Genomic DNA, 19,206 nt, shown 5'->3' with positions numbered 1-19,206 from the left:
CACTGAACTGACACTAAAAAAACAACACAGCACTTAAAAAGTAAGGTGGCCATCACGGCCAACAGCAGCAGTCGGAAACAGACACTGTACCTTTTTCTCTGGAGAAAACCTTAGAGGTTCTACAATGTACAAGTCATCTGGACCTACTGGGGAGGGGAGAGAGGGGCCAGGTTAATGATGGAATGGCAAACAGGAATACATACATGTAACAAGCGTGACGTGACCTTGCAAGTAGTTTCAATAAATAAATTGTAGCACAAATCATTTTACTTCAAATATAGAATTAAGCCTAAATCACAGTAATCATCATGTTTTCACTTATTGTTAATTACTACTTGCAAACGTCTACAATGAGCCAGCGAAGCATCGTGCTCTTTGATCACACTCTTAGGCCTGCATGTGGAGACAAGCTGGCAATGACAGCCTCAAGGGCAAACACACACACACACTCACATGCACAGACACGTGCACACACACACTCACTCAAGTCTCCATGACTTCAGAGAATTACTCTTACCTTAACTACAGTTACTACTTGCCTTACCTTAACCTAACCTAATGTAATGAATTAAGTTATGGGACTGTGTCAAATGACTTAGGTCCCCTCAACTTCAGAAATACCTGGACCTCACTGGCACACACTTACACACACTTGAGGGATAATGAACAGCAGAGGGAGTTTTAAGTTTCATGAGTCAAAGACTTGATTCTTGCATTGCCTGCACCAGCCTCTCCCTGAGGAGTTATGTTGCTCGAGGCAGCAGGAACAACCAGGGATATCAGCCACTGAGCATGGCAACATGAGTGAGAGGAGACAGTGGAGCGATAGAGACAGAGGGACAGTGGGGAAGAAAAAGAAAGAATGAAGAAAGAGTGGGCAGTGCTTGAATGTGGACAGTTATATAGTGAGATCCAAACGGAAAAAGGTCCACGGTAGCGAGAATGCAATCTTTGCCATGATCTACGACTGAAATATCCAGTCTCAGTGCTGCTTACGTTCTAACGGCAAATACAGAGGGAGAATCACAGTAGACAGAGAAGCTGCAAGGGCAGATTGAAGGAGAAATTGTTTTGCAGTGTGTGTGTGTGTGTGTGTGTGTGTTTGTGTTTTGGGGAGGGGGTATCTTACCTTCTGTAGAGGGCAGATGAAAGGACTTAGAACGAACCAGCGGACAGGTAACCCTGCGCCTTAGGCTCATGTCGTCGTAAGAGGAAAAGCATCTGAAAAGGAAATATAAATATTATCAGGACTGACAGCTTTAGGTTGAGATGCTGGTAGTGATCCAATACGTTTTACTGTGTGGGGGAGCTCAGTGACAGCTCGGAGAATGGAGGAATCCCTTCAAATTTACTTGAATCAAAAGCCAAACACACCGAGTTAAAATGTCCGGTCTACACCAGAGGGAGTGTGTGTGAGTGGCAAACCTTTTAGGGCTGGGGTAGTGGTTGCTCTTGGGCAGCGCAACAGCAGTGGAGCTGGGACTGGGAGAGGAGCTGCGGCAGCACTGCAGACACAGCAGGAGGCCCAGAGACAGACACAGAACCAGAGAGACCACCAAGTAGCTCTGGCGATCAGATACCTGCGGAGGAAAACGTCAACAGGCTAAATCAAATGCTGAGAAAATCACACACATCTGAAATGTGAGCATTTCGTGAGCAATAGCTAGCATACTATATTAAAACCATCTCTTTTTTAAGAGAAGGGACGACACGAGTTCAACATTAGTCAATAGCGCTGTGTATATTATATGTGCAAAAAATGGGCTAAAATTGTATCCTGGGAAACAAGTCAGTGAAAATGGCCGATTCTATACCTGCATAATGTCTATAAACAGATTCTGCATGTGAATATGAAGAAATTTGATCGTGATTCTGAAGTGAAAAAAAGCTTATTCTGGGAAGAAATCACAAATATTTCCAATATACTGGAACTCATGTTTACACTTTATTTCTTTCCTTGAAGTAAAATGAACCACAATGTTGTTGTAAGTGAATGTCATCATGTACTTTCTATATGTACACAGCCTAGTGGTTTCCCTCTCTCTCTCTCTCAGTAATATCCCCAACCACTGCGATTGCTAATGAAAAGAAAACATCGGATAAAGTCTGAACCCTATTCTCCGGACTTTATCTGCAGGTCATGTCTGATAATGGCTGATGTGGAAGTTACCTCTCTCTGCAACAGGCTGACGGCAGCAGTGAGATTTAACATCAGTTTAGTGACATTCTCCAGCTGGTTCTGCAGGAGCTGGATGGAATCGGTCTGCTTCTGGTCCTGGAGGAGAGACAGAGGAGACAACAGATACTGAGCTGTCAAGACAATCTCACCATTTACTCCTAGGTATTCACTGTGCATAGGTCAACTGTTCTTGGCCTGACTTAGTTACTACAAACTGACCTGCTCCTCTGCGATGCGGGAGGTGTTCTGCAGTTTGATGATGGTCTTGTTGAACGCTCTCTGCATCTCTTCCATCTGTTTACGGTACCTGAATGAGACAAATCCACAAACCCACAACGTGTCAGCAATTTGCCCAAGGTAAACTAGGGCTGTAGTCGATTGCTATGTCATTATGTCCTGGTCCTTGACGGCTCTGTCTCACTTATGATGTTCACTTTTTTTAACAATTATTGAAAATTTACACTGAATATGCTCCAAACTGACAGACACATAAAAACAGTTTTAAATTGATTAAACTAAATTATATACGTTCTCCATCAATTTCAATCAAACAAGTTTTTCTTTGGTTGACTACCGCTCTAGTGTACCTCTGGCTCAGCTCCTCCAGGTATCTGCTAGACAGACTCATGTTCATCTCCAGAGCTTTGATCCTGTTGTTCAGTCTCATGAACACGCTCTCCTTCTGGCTGGAGCCATGCACCGCTCCCCCGTTCAACAACATGCCATTTCCGTTCACCCCCCCGCCATTGTAGTCTCCCCCATTCTGCAACTCTGCATAGAAGTCCGTGGCGGCCCGGTGAACATTGCTGTTCCCATTAGTGCTCAACAGGTCCTCGTCCACTGTGTCTTCCACCCGATAGGGTTCTCCGGTCTGAGTGATGTAGTCCCCCTGCTCCCCGTGAGTCTGAGATGCCTGAACACTGCGTCTCTGCAAGTCCCCGCTGTCTGTGCCTGAATTTACAGCATCTGTGTGAGTATCAGTGAGTGGGACCGCTGGTGGCAGTTCAGTGGGAGGGGGGATCAGGTCTTCAGGCCTTGATGCAGTCGGGAGAGGCTGAACGGGCTGCTCCTTGACAGGAGGAATCACAACACCAGGAGAGGCCGTCTCAGGGGACACATGCTGAGAGGGAGAGCTGACAGTGAGGGAGGGACTGGCACTACTGGCCTGCTGCGTCTCGGAGATAGATGCAACATGGAGGGGTGGTGTAGGGACAGGGTTCAGGGCTGCGTCTTTGATGGGAGGTAGCAGCTTCTCCTCCTGCGTGGGGGTCGGTCGTGTCTGAGAACTGTGGACGTCTGAGAAACTGTGAGGGGGGATGGTGGAGGTTCTACTCGGCTCCAGGAGGATGCTGATCTCTGGAGTAAGTGCATCAGGCATGCGAGTGTGGGGATGTGTGTAGGTGTTGAGCACCTCACCAAGAGATTTGTCCTCATTTTGTCCCTTAGGCAGTTCAGTCTCTGGAACTTTTGCTGTGAGGGGAAGGGCGTCTTGTGGAGGTGTCGGGGAAGGGACAGGGATTACTGGTGGCGGGTGTGTGAGGATAGGTGTGTTTGCAGTAGCGTGAATCTGGGTTTGAGCGCTCAGCTGCCTCCGCCGAAGGCTGCGGAGCCTCCCCTTCGCCAGCCTGGCCGAGCACCAGCGGTGAAGCAGCTCCGGCAGAGTGGCCATACAAGACAGAGACAGAGAGGAGAGCGAAGCGAAAGGACAGTATTTCTGGCTCTCCCATATGTTCCTGTCGGCCTCCCTCCTCGTGTCCTCCTCCCTCTTCTCTTCCTCGTCCTCGCCCTCCTCTTCCATAAGGGTAACAGTTGACTGTCTTGGCTCTTCGTCGTCCTCCTCCTCTACCAGAGTGACAATCTGTCTGTCCTCGGGGGAGTCGGACGAGGGTGTGCAGCTGTCCTTGGAGATGTTCGAGTCCTCCTGGGTTATAGGGTCTTCAGGTTCTGTAGGCTCCGGTCTGAAAGAAAGATTTGGAAACAACAAAGAACTTCATTGTTTTGTGGGAATGAAATAGAGGAAAATGTATCCATCTGCTCCGCTTTGTCTGATCAATAACTAATTTGTCTGTTTGTCCTTACTCTGCAGGGTCGGGAAGTGTTTCAGCTGGTGTACTTTTGACTTCAAAAGTTCCCTTCTTTTCATTCTCCTCCGTTGTTGTGTTACCTGGTACTTTGACAAAAAAAAATACAACAATTAACAAACTGGGAGGACGGATTAAACTTCACAGCTGCCTCAGACCCACAGATCTTGGCATTGGCAAACTTCTCCCCAGGTCCTATGTGGCTGTAGTTGAGAACAGAGACCTCATTCCCTGAGACTGTGTGGCTGGCAGGCTCATGTTTGGGTAAGTCAGAAATACAGGGAACCAGTCTAGTCCAGTTAGAATCGTGCTCTCTCCTACACCCTCTCCTTTGCTATTGTGGGTGTAAAGGGGAAGATAACATTACCACAGAAAGGGAGCAGGAAGTTAGACATAGTTTCTCCTTTGAACACAACTGTACAGGATGTAAACCTAACATATGACAGTTCATGGTTTCAATTTTCATCTTTGAATCCGTGTTTTTAAGTGTTTTTAAGAGCTTTTACAAAGATTCTTACACTTGTTCTGAAGAGAAGCAAAGCGCGTGTAAAAAAATAAATAAGATGTAGGTTAAATATGGCTGTCACTGGGGAAAAGCGGAGTGAGAGAGTTGTGTTTTTTTTTGTAACTCGTGTGGTGAACAGGCTGAGGAGCAAGCTCGGCGTCACAGGCCCAATTCATCCGAGCTCTTTTCCTAGAAGTAAAACAAAGCAAGCCAAAGTTCTGCTGAAACGCTGCTGCAGTCCTCCTGCCAAATAAACATCTGGCTCTCTCAGCACTTATACACATGAACATTCAGGCCATACATATGCTCATACTTTACAGAAGGAAGGTATATTGACCCAGTTTTAGAAGCAGTTAATCTATACAATATGTGGGAGGGCCAGTGGTAAGAGACAAGATGGAGGAAAAAAAGCAGTTGTAAAGTGAGTACAACCAGCGCACTGGAAGAAAGGAAAAGTTGAGTCCTTCCGTGAGTGTGGAATGATTCCTGAGGAATTAACAATAAGATCTGTGAAACTAGTGTTCTCTACATTCTCTCAAGAAAATACTTAATCCTTGTAATTAATCTATTCTATTCATAAACACTGTGTGTAACGGTTGCCGGCCCTGATTTTGCCTTTTCAGTTTTTGAGCGATATGGACACAACTTTGGGTCATCACAACGTTCTCACCCCTCTTCCTCTGCTTGTTTTTGTCAGCAGGATTTACACCAAAACTGGAGATTTCCATGAAATTCGGACCAACATGACCCAAGAAAGAATCCATCAAATGGTGTGGATCTGAACAAAGATGCTGATCGAGGATATTTTTCATCACTTTCTTTAACAATGCATTTTATGACATTTTCACAGATTTTCTCAGAGAATAACTCATAGATCTCAATGAAAAGATATCAGGTATATTTAGGGGACTGATATCAATGAATGTGGATAATAATGTAAAAAAACACACATTTAAATGAGGATTAATAATGGGATAGGCTTCTTTAATCTCCTGTGTGGTAACAAATAGGGTAACAAACTTATATCTCCAACTGATGTGTAGCTGAGATAATGTAGATTCAGTTGGGAATGAAGAGTTTATCTTAAATAGTTTTAGAACTATGTCCAAACAATCATGATAGATTTGGTAAAGAATTTAGGGGACTCTTCGGCATTGGCTGAGATATGCGAGTGGCATTCTGGTTTTTATTTAAATAGTTTTTTTTCTCATTTTCTCATTTTGCTCAACTGGTGAACCCTCCCTCCAGCAAAACACTGGTATTATTGTTTCCATTCATGTTTTCATGCTCAAAAGTGAAATGTGTAAAAGTACATTTATAGAAATATACAAAACCTACAAACTGAAACAATCAAATGCTCTGCAGGAATGAGAACGTTATGGGGTCAAACTGGATTTGTGACTCATGATTAGAGAACTGAGAGTTACTTTGTGTGATGTCCTGACCTAGAAATGATTAATTGTAGCCTACGGATAAACTAGTTGTTCATCATATTGCCCAGTGACCAGGGGGGGCTGCTTAAAGAAAATATCAGTATAAAACAGCGAGGCAAAACTCTTTCAACAAACCACTTATGTTTGTGTCAGTGACATAAACATAACAACTGAACAGAATTAGGAAATTCAATTTGAAATACTATACTGATAAATTTTTTGAATGCTGCATCCAACAAAGATAACATTAAATGCACACACAGTCGAAATGTTTGTCAGTCGTTTGACTTCTTAGGTCAGAATGATGACAAGATTCAGGTGAAAAACAGCAATAAGAAGGTGATTTAGGACAGAAAACAAGCAGGTGATGTTACCTCCTTTTACTGGTCCACCCTCCAGCTCCGACTTTCCACCAAGCACGTTAGCAGCAATGTTATTCACCATGTTTAAGATGGCGTCTAAAGGAAAATGAAACAAGACATATTTCAACTGTGCCACAAGCTTTAACATTTGTTTTCCATTTTGCTTTTCACTGACATAGCATTTGTGAACAGCATTGTACCTCTCTATCTTTAAGTTTGAGATTCAGACCTATAGAGTGAGGACATCTTGGGACACTTCTAGGCACTTATCATTGAGGCAAAATGCATAGAAATGTCCCACTCTTGTGGTTAGGGATGCACAATATGTGGGACACTTGTAGGCACTTTATATTAAAGCAAAATGCCTGGAAATGTCCCACACTAGTGGTTAGGAAAGTGCAATACTTGGGACACTTCAAGCAATTATCATAGTAGTAAATTGCCTAGAAATGTCCCGTTCAATCAGAATGAGCCGCACACTTCTACGCACTTATCATTGAGGCAAAATGCCTAGAAATGTCCCACTCTTGTTGTTAGGGAAGTACAATACGTTGGACACTTGTAGACACTTCACTGTAGCAAAAAATGCCTAGAAATATCCCGTCCAATCAGAATGAGCTGGACACTTCTAGGCACTTATCGTTGAGGCAAAATGCCTAGAAATGTCCCACTCTTGTTGTTAGGGATGTACAATACGTGGGACACTTCTAGGCACTTTACATTAAAGCAAAATGCCTAGAAATGTGAAGACATGCCAATTAGACTACAAGTTTGTGCAGGTGATCTTAATATCAAGATGGATCTCAGTTTCAGCACAATCAAATCTTATATTCTTATGATTTCAGCTGCATTGTTATGATATATTTTACACCATTTAGTCCTTATTAGTGTAGCTAGATATACATGTACATACTGGTCGCAGAGCCAAGTAGGTTTTTAGAGCCCTTGTCCTCTGACGGTTGGTAACCAGGAGGATAATCTAAAGACAAAGAAAGATAAAAACACTATAAATAAAACACAATCAGCCTGGACATGAAACAAGTTATACTTTCATAGAATCTTGCCATAAAATTATCAAACAATGTGCCCAGAAGAGAAAGACTGAAAATTGTTACTCTGCATTAAAAGACAGCTGATGTTAATGGTTAACTCTCGTTCAAGGTGTTTGGTGACTAAGTTACAGGACAACTCCTCTCAGGGTCCAAGGATTTTCAGCACATGTGTTTTTTCTGCCAAGTGATGCAGCTTAACTCTACGTTTGTGCCTGTTCATCTTCTATTTGTTGTAGAGTAAAGAGATGATATGCAACCAGTGTTGAAAAGGAAGTTGAGCAACTTGTAACCAACTCACCATAGTCTTCATCCAAGTACTCCAGTCTCTCTGAAGGGTACTGGGAATCTGCTATCTCCTCATACTCCTCCACCATGCTGGTACCAAACACCCTACACAAAACACACAACCACACAATGTTACAAAAACAGATCAACCTACAGAAAAGGTTATGGGTCGTTGTTACCACACAGTAAGAAGAGAAGTGTGTGTGTGTATGTGTGTGTGTGTGTGCGTGTGTGTGTGCACGCAGGTGTATGTTCGGCAAAGAACAGAGACATGTATAAAGAACCTTGATAATTATCCTGGATGAGTTCTTATCTGAAAGATAAACAGTGACTTTCTTCACCTGAAACATCATCCTTATATTTTGTATAATGTATAATATAGTGTGGATACCAAATCCGTTAGACCCCCAAGTCCAGACATGATAAGTCAGGCTGGGTTTGCAGAAAAACCTTGAAATGATATTCAAGTTCAGGTCAGTCGTGTTGACTGGGTTGATTTGCGGAAAGGGAAACACAAACTCAGTGCCGCTTATATTTACTGCCTCGTGCTCCGGTCGGGTTCAGACCCCAAAAAAACAAAACAATGCCCGTCGGGTTGGGCTCAGTTAGTTTTCTCTCAGGGTTCAGAACCGTTCAGACAAAAAAAAAGCCGCTCTCTTGTTCAAAACTTACACTTTGTTTTTTTTCATTTCAATTTAGATTAAAAACAATCAGCAGGCAGGCCTGTTAAGAGAAACTGGATTGGGAAGAGCTATTTTCTATCTTACCTGATGAGACTGAGGGGACAGAAGTGTTCTGATCCAAAGTGTGAGAGGAGTTCAACCTACGGTGAAAAGGGACAAAGGTTTTAATTGAAAACATCTACACATTCACAACCCAATCCATATACCCATAATCTACCAAACATGTGAAGATTAATACTAATAGTACCAAGCTTTCACAAAATATTTTGTGTGCACGTTTAAATGTCTTTATATCTATCACATGCATTAAAGGTGCTGAGCCAAAGCTCAGAGAAAAGAGTGCTAACCTTTATGTACTTGATGAACATCTGATGCGAGAGGAAGACAGGAGAAGGACAGAAGGAGAGAGAAATAAAAACAAGAAAAAGAAATGAGTAAAGACTGATTCAAGCTACAAGCAAGTCAGGCATCTGATTGCAGTTTGGCTCTTTCCTAAGACAAACACACTGCTGACATGTTGTTCTCAATGTTCCGTTACAAGTCCACAGGCAAGACACAAAGCAGTTGATTAAGAAAAGGAGCAAGCAAGACAGAGGGACAGACGTAAACCAACTGAGGACAGATGCAAGACTTAAGACAACAGTTAGAAGCTGCTTAACTCAGAGATAGCTGAAGCAGATAATCCTGAATCATTCAAGACGAAACCAGTTTATGCAATAAAAACAATTTTTTCACAATAGAACACATGACCCAGAGGAAGCACCCACACATGACACCCACAGTCACCACATAAAAAGGATGATCATCAGAGCACACACGAACTGACGAACAAGTGAAGACACAGCGATGACTTAGGAGGCAGGAGTGTGGGGAGAGGGACAGCTCACAGAAACACAGATTCCCTTTGATTACAATGCATCAACACTGAAACTCAGATTCTTCAACAGTAACTGACAAAAACAATGAAAAAGAAACCCAACACATGCACATTATTTGAACTGACACACAGAGTATTTCAGTCAGAATGGAACAACACACCAAAAGACTGAATAAATATAGTGAATAAAACATTCAACAAGGAAACTGTACTGTACGTCACTAAACAAAATGGAATGGATATCCATCTTGTATAATTATGCTGCATTATAAAATGAAATGTATTAATTTGGGAGAAATTGTTGATGAAGAGCTGTGGGCAGGGATGACTGTAAACCCTGCAGTCAAGAGTAGGTGGTAGAGCAACTTAATTAGAGAGGAGTATCAACTGAAAACTGGGTGAACTGGGTTTTAAAATTATGAAGTTTAGAGTTATAATTCAGACGCTTGAAAATCTAAAGTTCGAACTAATCTTTGTGAGCAGAGGACAAACAATTGCAATCCTTTCATTTCAAATGATTGTGAAGCAGCGTGGGATCGTGGGAGTTGTTTTCTTCACCACCATTGTCGAAGAAAACCAACGCGATGCGACTCTGCGGCAAATCCTGTTCACAGGTGAGGTCATGTATAAAGTTTATTCACATTACATAGGTAAGGAATAGTTGTGATGCATTACGAGTGACCAGTACCAACAGTGGAAGGAAAAAACAGCCAATTGGCTAGCTGTCACTTTCTTCTTTTCCATAAGCCATTTGCTCCGGAAGTTATAGCAGAGACGGGTAAAGCAGACGAAAATTTAAAAGGCGATCAAAATAAAGTCCAGAAATCTTGATTAAAACCATTCATTTCTCTGGGTCTGATCATAGCTGGAAACATTTTGGAAAATGTAAGTAGACAAGTTAACAAAAAATATAACACAGGTTAAGGACATTTTGAAGAAGAATTGTAACATGTTATATCTTTAAGTGTATCCACTCTTATAGTTCTTACAAGGACAACTCAATGATGAGCAGAAACCCTGACAGTCATGAGCACATTCTTCATCCAGTTGAGATAGGGGGTGACTGGCAGCAATGAGAGCAAGGCTAATTTACCATGAAGTCATAGGAAGGTCCCCTGAGCTTTAAGCCATGTGTATCAATGCATCTCTGTGGATATTTATCTACGGAGGAAGAACTAATTCATTGCTAATCATTCACTTTCCTTCAGACATACATTTTCTGTTGAAGCAGTGGGAAGAAAAAGGGCATACCTTCACATATTTAGCATAAAGCTGCTCATCCAGTGGGAAGCTCTGGACGATGCGCTCATCGCGGCCATGGAAAGTACCCAGCTTCACCCACTTGTTGGTAGGATATCTGCAAACGGAGCAAATGCAAAAAGTAAGATGTGTGTGTCTGAGAGTCTAGCATGTTATCGTAGCCTCGATGCAAATGTCAAATGTATGACTAGAAGTCTGTGCTCCCACGATAAACAGTTTATGACTTGTGGTGCGAGAGGACGCTGAAAATACCAAAGTTTGAGGCAATAATACAGGAGAAAAAAGCATCTAACTAGTGATACTGCTGTTTGAGGAGGTGATTGGCAAAAATGGCTAGCTCACAACTAGACAACATTAAATATTACACTTGGTGACAATAAATTCTGCATCAAGTGTTTATGTTGGTGAATTTTACATTTAATATAGATGTTTTAATTTGACTAATAAAAGGTTTCTCCTATCCATACTCCCTGATAATATCCAGTTGCCTTTTATTTTACGGCCAGCTTCGTATAGTGTGACGTGTATTCATCGACCATGGGGCACTGGGAATGACACTGTGACCGATTAGCATAGTGTCACACAAAGGCCCTGTTCAGGACTGGTATTAACATCCATCCTGAGAGATCTGATCACATGTGGACAGCTCTAAGTTCATGTGTTAACCCCTGGCATTAAAATATGTCCTGAATGTGTCTCCTGAGATTGAGAGTGAGAGAATGAGTTTCGTGCAGCTGTGCAGTGAATAAAGATTTGACCAATTTTTAGAGAAGTATCGATCATTATGTGGTGGTCAGTGTTGATATGGCAGCCATAAACACATCAACACATGGTCATTGAGAAGCATAAAAATGTATTGATTATGAAAGTGTAGCAGGTCAGTGGACGTCTGCTGAGTAAGCAGTACTTCATATGTGACCCTGGACAGATTTGCGTTTGCATTGTGGTAATAGACCATCTCTAAATGGGGTCGGATCTCAGGACGCATTTCGGTGAGTTCAGACTTGAACTTATTGCTGACCACATGGGATGGGACCACTCAGGACAGATACCAGGTCAGAATGGGGTCACAAAGTGTGACCGGGGCTTTTTATTTGTCGCAAACCAACCACAGTCCCTATTAGAAAATGCTGATTCAGTCTGAAATGCATTGCCAGTGTATGAGGGATTGTGTGCACATGTAAAAAGACAAAGGGAGTATACCTGTCACTGATGGACACTAGAAAGTCTTTTGGTGTCGATGAGAAGAGTTCAAAGTTAGCGATATCCAGCTGCTTGACTTGAATAGGCTCACAGAGCTCTATCACAAACCTGCAAAGAGGTTCAAACACTAGGTTCATTCAAAGCTGTACTGAAATATAGCTATGTTATGTATGAACAGTCTACTATGGCTGTGTTTCATTGTACTCACCAGATTTTGTTGCTGCAAGGATTCAGCATGTAAAGGTCCATATTTTCCATGAGAATTGCTGAAGTGCTCTGAATAGGAAACCAAAGCAAAATGAACTAGTGAGTGAATTAGCATCCACAATCACTTATTATATTTAGTTATTTAACAACTTTTTATGTTAACACTACCAAATTAACTACATTGTATAGTTTACGTCACCAAATAAAACTAAATGTTTAACTCAAATGTAAAATTGTTCTCATCCATCTGCTGACATAACCTGACAGAATGATCTCTGTATCCTTTGCTGTGTGAGAATGTGTGTGTCTGTGTGTCGGCGACATAAGTAACGCATGTTTAACCTTGGCTTCATTGTTGGCAGACAGTATCTTGGCTCCGCACTCCACAGATGCGTAGTTATTCTTAAAGTTCTTCTGGACCTTCTTCACTGGATGGAGGCTGCCGCTGGCTGAGGTGTGGAGAGACTGACCTGAGTAGGGGGGAGGGTTCCATTAGAGAGACTGGAAAACGACTATTGCCTGCGAGCAGTGAGTTGAGAGGTTACGCAACAAACATAAAACACACGCTCTGCTGACCAATGCACATTGCGTGCACAGGGAAAAAGAGATGTGAGAGAGAGAGTGAGAGCACGAGAGAGACATGAATAGAACATGAGGAAGGAAGCAAATGAGACAGATAGAGGTAGACAATGTTAAAAAAAAACTCACAGTCTTAAGGACACAAACAACAAGATGAGTTGCAGCATATAAAAAGACCCTTTGACTTCAAAAGCAATGATGATATCCGTGTCTAAATCACCACGTGAGATTAATATCATCAAGGATAATATTGGAGCTACACAGCTTTGCGAGACTAAAAACGATGAAGCATCATGTGGACCTAAAAATAAAAATAGAACTGGATGGGTGCTCAGTAGTTTATACCTCCAGCAAGGCCAAACAGTCCCCTTAGGAATTATCAAAAATGCACAGCACCATTTCTCGCAATGACTTTGAGCCACAACAAAATTTTCTGGGTTTCGCCTTGAGTCATGCCCGCCCCAAGCTGTTCTAATGTAATCCTGCTCAATAAACAAACAAGCACACGCAGATGAAAACATACGTTCCTTGGTGGAGGTAATTATTTGGACACTACATTAATTTGTTGATGCTGTGCCTTTCTTTCCATTCATGCATGGATACGTACCAAAATGGGCATGTTAATGATGACTGCACTTACTTTTCTCCTTCTCGACCTCCATGACTTGTTTCTTCCACTCGTCAAAGGTGGGGATATCTTCTTTGCTGGGCACGGAGGGATCAGTCTCTCTGGCAACGCTGCCGTCCCCTGCCTGGAAACCACAGACAGGTGTAACGGTCACACAGGTGCAGAATGACAGGGGAACTGCAAACCAACCATTAGCATCCTAATCCCAGTAACAATCAGCAGGGTTAAGTAAATTCAACTCAAATATCACAAAGAATGCAATCCAATATCTTTCATTAGCATGACAACTTTACTACGAGTTCTTCTCTGCAGTGTACTTAAGTTAATCTAGGTTTTGATTTTTTTTTTGTTGCCATTAATCATTTGTTCTACAGCTGACATGGCTGTCGACGACTTGCATGCTAGTACAACTGGAAATTAGTTGGTGGTAGTCAGCTAGCCCGTGGCCCCTAAAGCATTGAGCTGTGAATAATATTTTGATGCATTATATAAGCGCCCTTTTGGACCTCACAAAAGCGTCTGAGCCTTAAAAATCTCCCGACTCAGACGATCTCTTATGTAAACATCTCACCAGTTACTGCCAGCCACTATGCAGATTAGTCAACAGATGGTAGCGCCACAACAGCGAAATAATGCAGAAATGAGAAATGGACACAATCTCCTCCCAAGGTCTGGTACAGCCCCCTGGAAACAATCATCTTTAATCATGCTACATCCATAAAAACAAGCTGACTCAGTATTTCCCAATTGAAAGATTCAAAGCTTCCCTTTGCTTGAGCAGTTTTGCACACAATGAATATTTAAGATTTTTCATGGCAACCTGGCCATGAGTTTATGCAATATTTTACTGGGCAAAAAGATGAACACAATTACAGAGTACAGCCGTTCTGACACCTGAAAGTCCAGTGTTCTTTCATCATCACCCATGTAAGCTGCCTCTGCCCATAGTTGAAATAGATTGGTTTGTAGACAGACATCTGCCTGTTGTCTGACTTTGGCATTAGGTCAATTTTTTAAATTTTTGACTTTTATGAAAAAAGGGGGGAAAAAAATATTTTCGTTTCCATTTAGAAAATGAATGGCTCGGATCGGTTCGTTAATTGCGTGTTATCACTATGCTATTTATACCAAACAATTAACGTCTTCGTTTTTGATCCGGAACGAGACCATTTAATTCAGCAGGACTCAATTTTGGTCCATTCGTCTGGTCCTTTGTCCGAGGTTGCTTTCACACTTGTTATTTGGGTTTGGACTAAACTGAAAAGTGTGAAGGCCTGGAGCAGACAGGGTAGGTGTCAAAGCAACCCAATACGTCACCTGAGTCATGTATGTTGACCCTGCTGTGTTCAATAAAAAGTCAGCTTCCACCTCTGTCCAATGATTATGTGGATTAAGTTCTATGAGTCACATTTTTCATCATGACACCTTCAGCACTGTGAAGTGTCTGCCTGTGGCAATCTGCTCAAAACACTTCTTGTACACTTTGGAACAAGCTGCTGACCTGCTCTTCTTGCAGATGCTGGGAGATGTTGCCGTCCTGGTCCAAATCCAACAGCCCATCCTCCAGCTCCTGCTTCTGCTGCTGCTGCTGTTGTTCCTGATCCACGAGGACTGGTGTAGACTGGACCTCTGCTTCTGGACCAGAACTGGATCCCTGTTCTGACCGCTGGTGTTCTAGGACAGCCTCGTCCTTTCTACAGTACAGACATGGGGCAAAGAGGTGGGGAGAGAGAGAACGAATTGGAGGGATGAGAGATAGTGGAGAGGGGAAGAATAAGGATAGAGAAGAAGACAAATAAGTGGATTGCAATGTTGGACACATGGTGCCTACAAAAAAAAGATATACAGTTTATTTGACAGCATTGACAGTCCTTGTTGTGAGCAGGCAAAACGATGGAAAAAGGAAATGAAAAAACAAAAAAAAATAGAAGTAAGTGGAGAGCAAGGCCAGCGGTCGACGGTTGCGCACAGCAGAGAGGTTCAACTTGTACCTTGATTACCTGTCTCTGCGCTCTGATTGGCTTCTGGACTTTAGATACTCACCTGAAGAGAGGGATGCCAAAAGGGGAGTTTTCACAGGTTGCCAGTTCGGGGGGGATGACCCCGCACTGTGAATCAGAGTGCTCAGCAAAGACAAAGATGTCTACTGGGAGCTCATCTCCTGCATTGGCAGCTCGCGCTGCACTGAGGGAAAGAAAGGACATGGTGTTTACCACACCTCCTTACACTGGGGGAAGGCAGAGAGAGGAAGGTGGGTGGGAGAGAGGAAACGAAGGGCACAGAGCAGGAGACAGAGGGGGCAAAAGAAAGAGAAAGATGGACAAAAGGGATGGAGAGTCCCTCTCTGGCGGGGCAGGTGTTGTGTACGTCTTCAAATGTCCTGACGTTGACAGTCAATTGGGGAAGGAATTCAGATGTCACCCCGGTCAACCCAGATGGTCAACTGGGCCATTTTCGCTTCTTAAGTATCCATCCAGCAATTACCTATGCTGCTAATCCTTTGAGGGTAGTAGAGCAGCTGGAGCTGATCCCAGCAGCGACTCAGTGAGAGGCGAAACCACCTGAACGAGTGGCCACTCCATCACAGGTCTGACGGGAATCCTCTGAAGTCATCTTGGTCACAGTTCCATGTCCATGCAGTTGTTTTTTTACAATCCCACAAACTTGAATTGAAAAGTCCATTGGGGCGGTTCCATGTTAGTTCACATCGCTGGCCACTAGTTCCATGAGCTGCTCTCCAGTTTTTCTTTCAGTTTGTAAACACTCAAAACATAGTAATTGAAATAAAACAAAAAAGTGAAAGTAACAAAAGTTACCAAACAAAAAGATGAAGAGAACAATGATGTTTTGAACAAATGATTTGGTTTGAAATTGGCTTTAACCGCAGTAAGAGGAACAGATTGTTTTCTATGATTTCAATTCCACGTCAGCATTGTGACTGTTCGGTGGTTATAGCCAACTTCTAATGCCAGAGACCAGGTCCCTGCAGTGAGGAAGTGAATGTGAGCTTACCCTGTGTGGGCTGGGCCGGCACTCTCTGAGGTAGGTGTGTGTTCAGCTTCATCTGGGGGTGTGACTGGGTTCGAGTCCAGACGGGGGTGAGCAGCAGGAGGGCTACTGTGGATTTCTGCTTGGGCTGGGGTATCTGTGGAAACTTGGCCCTGTGCTGGAACAGGTTCTGGAGTGGAGGACAATGAGGTCTCCTGGTCATGGGTGTCAGTTTTCAGGTCCAAATCACTCTTGGGGTCGGGCTCAGCAGCAACAGGGACAGTGACAGACTCTGGGTCTGGCTTTGCCTCCTCCACCTCAGCTTCCTGTGGATTCACAGTCTGGGGAGAGAAAACCGAAAAATATTAACATCATCTACACCTCAGATGTTCCAAAACTTTTCGCTGGAGTGGGTGGAGAAAAAATTATATTTATTTGAGCTGATTTGATAAAAAGAAAAGAACAAACTTTCATGCGTCTAAGTCTTTTGATTTCTGTGAAACATCTTGCAACCACCCAGGAGGCCCTTGACCCCTAGTTTGGGATTCGCTATCAATGCTTTTCTTTTTCATCGTAACCCTTCTCGGATCTTTATACATTTTAATTCTGTCATAATGATTTATTATAAAGGACATACATATTGTATTACCTGTTCATGATGTTCGTTGTTTTGTGTTGCAGGCTGCTCTAGTGCTGCTCTCTCCGTCTCTAGTCCTATATCATATGATGTGTGTGTCGTCCATTCTTCCACCACCTAGGGGAAAAAAAGAAATTAAAATAAATAAACATCAAATCCTCCAGTCTTCAATAGGAACTTTAATTTGTCTGAACCCTTGCACCACAACAATTCAATCTGTTAGCAATTGATTATAAAATGGAAATTTTAGTGTCTGAAATCATCTCGGGCTGTGAAAAAAACTTGGTGACAGACAAAGCAAGTGTTATAAGTCCAGTGACAGACCTTACAGGCCTGGTCAACTGCCCCGACAGGCCTGTTTGTTGGTGGCCCACAAACAATGATTCCCCTTCTTCTATCCCCACACAGCCAAACTACAACAACACCCACTTCCCTAAATAGTTATTCATTCTGACCCTAAAGCACACATAAAACCAAACTCACTGATTCTCAAACAGCAACAAACAACTCTGAGGGTGAATTCATCAAAAATGTCTTTTGGAAAAGCAGACAGTTTTTAAGAGCAGACAGCTTTGTTGGAGAGTTTTACCTGTGGAAGATAATATCAAGATTCCCAGCAGCAAGCAAACACATGCAGTATAATCGGTACAGTTATCTGAAAACTTTGAAAGTCATGTAGTGTGAACATGACATAAGTCACCAGCATGATTCATCCACTAAGGCTGCAGTAAAAAAGTCTGAGTATTGGAAGAGCTGTGTCTGAACTCTAACCCCACAGGGTGGTTCTCTAACTGTGTCACCTCCGTTTCTATGGTTTATTAGACCAGTGTTCCTGACAACATGTACAGTAACTAGGCTGCTTTCTAAGAAACCATCTCACTGGAATTGGCTCTTATCTTCATGTACTGAACTTCTTGCCGACCCTAATTACGACAGGTTTGACAACCATATGTAGGCCACTCTCAGGACTAATCTAATGATTGCCAACCAACAGTAAACAGTAAACCTTAAAAGCATTAAAAGCAGTGGTGTAATTTCCATTAAAAAAAAGTTTCATGGCTGACAGAACGCAACCGCTTTGCTTTATTTTAAATAAATGTAGTTTTAAAGACTTGGAGTGGAAGGCATCTTGTTCATACTTTTTCTCAGGATTTTGTAGAGGGCCCTGTCACATACCCACCCACACCAGTGGTTTCTTTTGGACGAGTTTCTTGGAGTCGTACCTGACTTTGTTCTAGGGGTGTCACGATACCAATAATTCAGTAGTCGGTGCCAATACCAGTAAAATAACACGATAAAATAGCAGCTCTTCAGCCCCTCTGCAGTGGCTCCCTGTGCAGTGTTGTGCATGTTGTGCATATTGTGCATATTTTTCGCGAACGGCGAACTTAACGACTCAGTTTCATATGTTGAACGTGAGTGAAAGTCACGTTCATTTTTTAAATCATCATCGTATCAGGCCGTCATGAAATACCAGGAGCGGGCGATGTGTGCGTGTGTGCGCGCGCTCCGAGATAGAGACTGTGTCTCTTAGCGAGTGAGCGGGGCGGGGAGCGGAGCACACAGTGAGATCGAAGCTCGTTTTACGTGAAGCAGTCGCTCACTGACTGACAGGCTGCTTCTTATCAGTGGAAACAGTGCAAACACAGAGTTTCAATGGTCTCAGCTGCTCAGAGATCAGCGCCGCAGCCCCAGAAGAGGTGCAGCACCGATGCTAACAGCTGGAATCGCCGCTCACGGTTCTTACGGTGCTTCAAAAAAATGGGCATCGTCTGTGTTTTGTTATTTTAGTATCGAAAGGTATCGTAAGTATCGGTTCTCGTGACATCCCTACTTTGTTCGGTGTAAATGCATGGAAGAGCCATACCCCAAATTGTTAAAAGTGAGTGTTCCTGACTCAGTTCTTTCCATAAGTTAATATTAAACGAAAGGTGTCAGTTGAAAAGTAAAAGAGATGAGGTGAGGCAATCTGAAAATGTTCACCCGTCTTGGTGGAATTATGCAATACCCTCATCCCCCCATCTAACACAGAGTGGCCTCCAGAATCATGGAGCATTCACACCAGGTCGCTATAACGGCCCGTCCTCCATCCATGGCTCCTACACCAGGGGTTAGTGGGTCATTTAAGTGCATGACCCGAATCCCTCCACTCTACTCTCTGGGTGGTCTGCTAACTCATACATTTCATGGTGAGCAGTGAGTCTAATAATACTGCACAACATTGAACAGCTGGCCTAAAAGATGAGC

General features: G+C 42.9%; 1 protein-coding gene across 3 annotated transcripts in view; it reads right to left on the bottom strand.

Moving 5' to 3' along the window:
- The window catches only part of suco (SUN domain containing ossification factor), a 40,369-nt gene that overhangs the window by 3,585 nt on the left and 17,578 nt on the right, over window positions 1-19,206 (bottom strand). The window contains exons 3-23 of one of the 3 annotated variants that reach the window (XM_062394925.1): window positions 16,972-17,076; window positions 16,347-16,663; window positions 15,378-15,518; window positions 14,836-15,028; window positions 13,347-13,458; window positions 12,470-12,597; window positions 12,129-12,196; window positions 11,921-12,028; window positions 10,709-10,814; window positions 8,928-8,948; window positions 8,665-8,720; window positions 7,911-8,002; window positions 7,474-7,539; window positions 6,573-6,656; window positions 4,259-4,349; window positions 2,767-4,137; window positions 2,399-2,486; window positions 2,171-2,275; window positions 1,426-1,580; window positions 1,130-1,221; window positions 91-146 (exon numbers count right to left, since the gene is read on the bottom strand). In XM_062394925.1, the coding sequence (XP_062250909.1) occupies window positions 91-146; window positions 1,130-1,221; window positions 1,426-1,580; window positions 2,171-2,275; window positions 2,399-2,486; window positions 2,767-4,137; window positions 4,259-4,349; window positions 6,573-6,656; window positions 7,474-7,539; window positions 7,911-8,002; window positions 8,665-8,720; window positions 8,928-8,948; window positions 10,709-10,814; window positions 11,921-12,028; window positions 12,129-12,196; window positions 12,470-12,597; window positions 13,347-13,458; window positions 14,836-15,028; window positions 15,378-15,518; window positions 16,347-16,663; window positions 16,972-17,076 (3,555 nt within the window). The remainder of the gene's footprint in view (window positions 1-90; window positions 147-1,129; window positions 1,222-1,425; window positions 1,581-2,170; window positions 2,276-2,398; window positions 2,487-2,766; window positions 4,138-4,258; window positions 4,350-6,572; window positions 6,657-7,473; window positions 7,540-7,910; window positions 8,003-8,664; window positions 8,721-8,927; window positions 8,949-10,708; window positions 10,815-11,920; window positions 12,029-12,128; window positions 12,197-12,469; window positions 12,598-13,346; window positions 13,459-14,835; window positions 15,029-15,377; window positions 15,519-16,346; window positions 16,664-16,971; window positions 17,077-19,206) is intronic. The other 2 variants (XM_062394926.1, XM_062394927.1) reach the window with 2 other exon arrangements.

The sequence above is a fragment of the Platichthys flesus genome, chromosome 9 (genome assembly GCF_949316205.1).
Source record: "Platichthys flesus chromosome 9, fPlaFle2.1, whole genome shotgun sequence".
NCBI lineage: Eukaryota > Metazoa > Chordata > Actinopteri > Pleuronectiformes > Pleuronectidae > Platichthys > Platichthys flesus.
The sequence above is the reverse complement of the archived record's forward strand: the minus strand, read 5'-3'. Positions and strand labels throughout refer to the sequence as shown.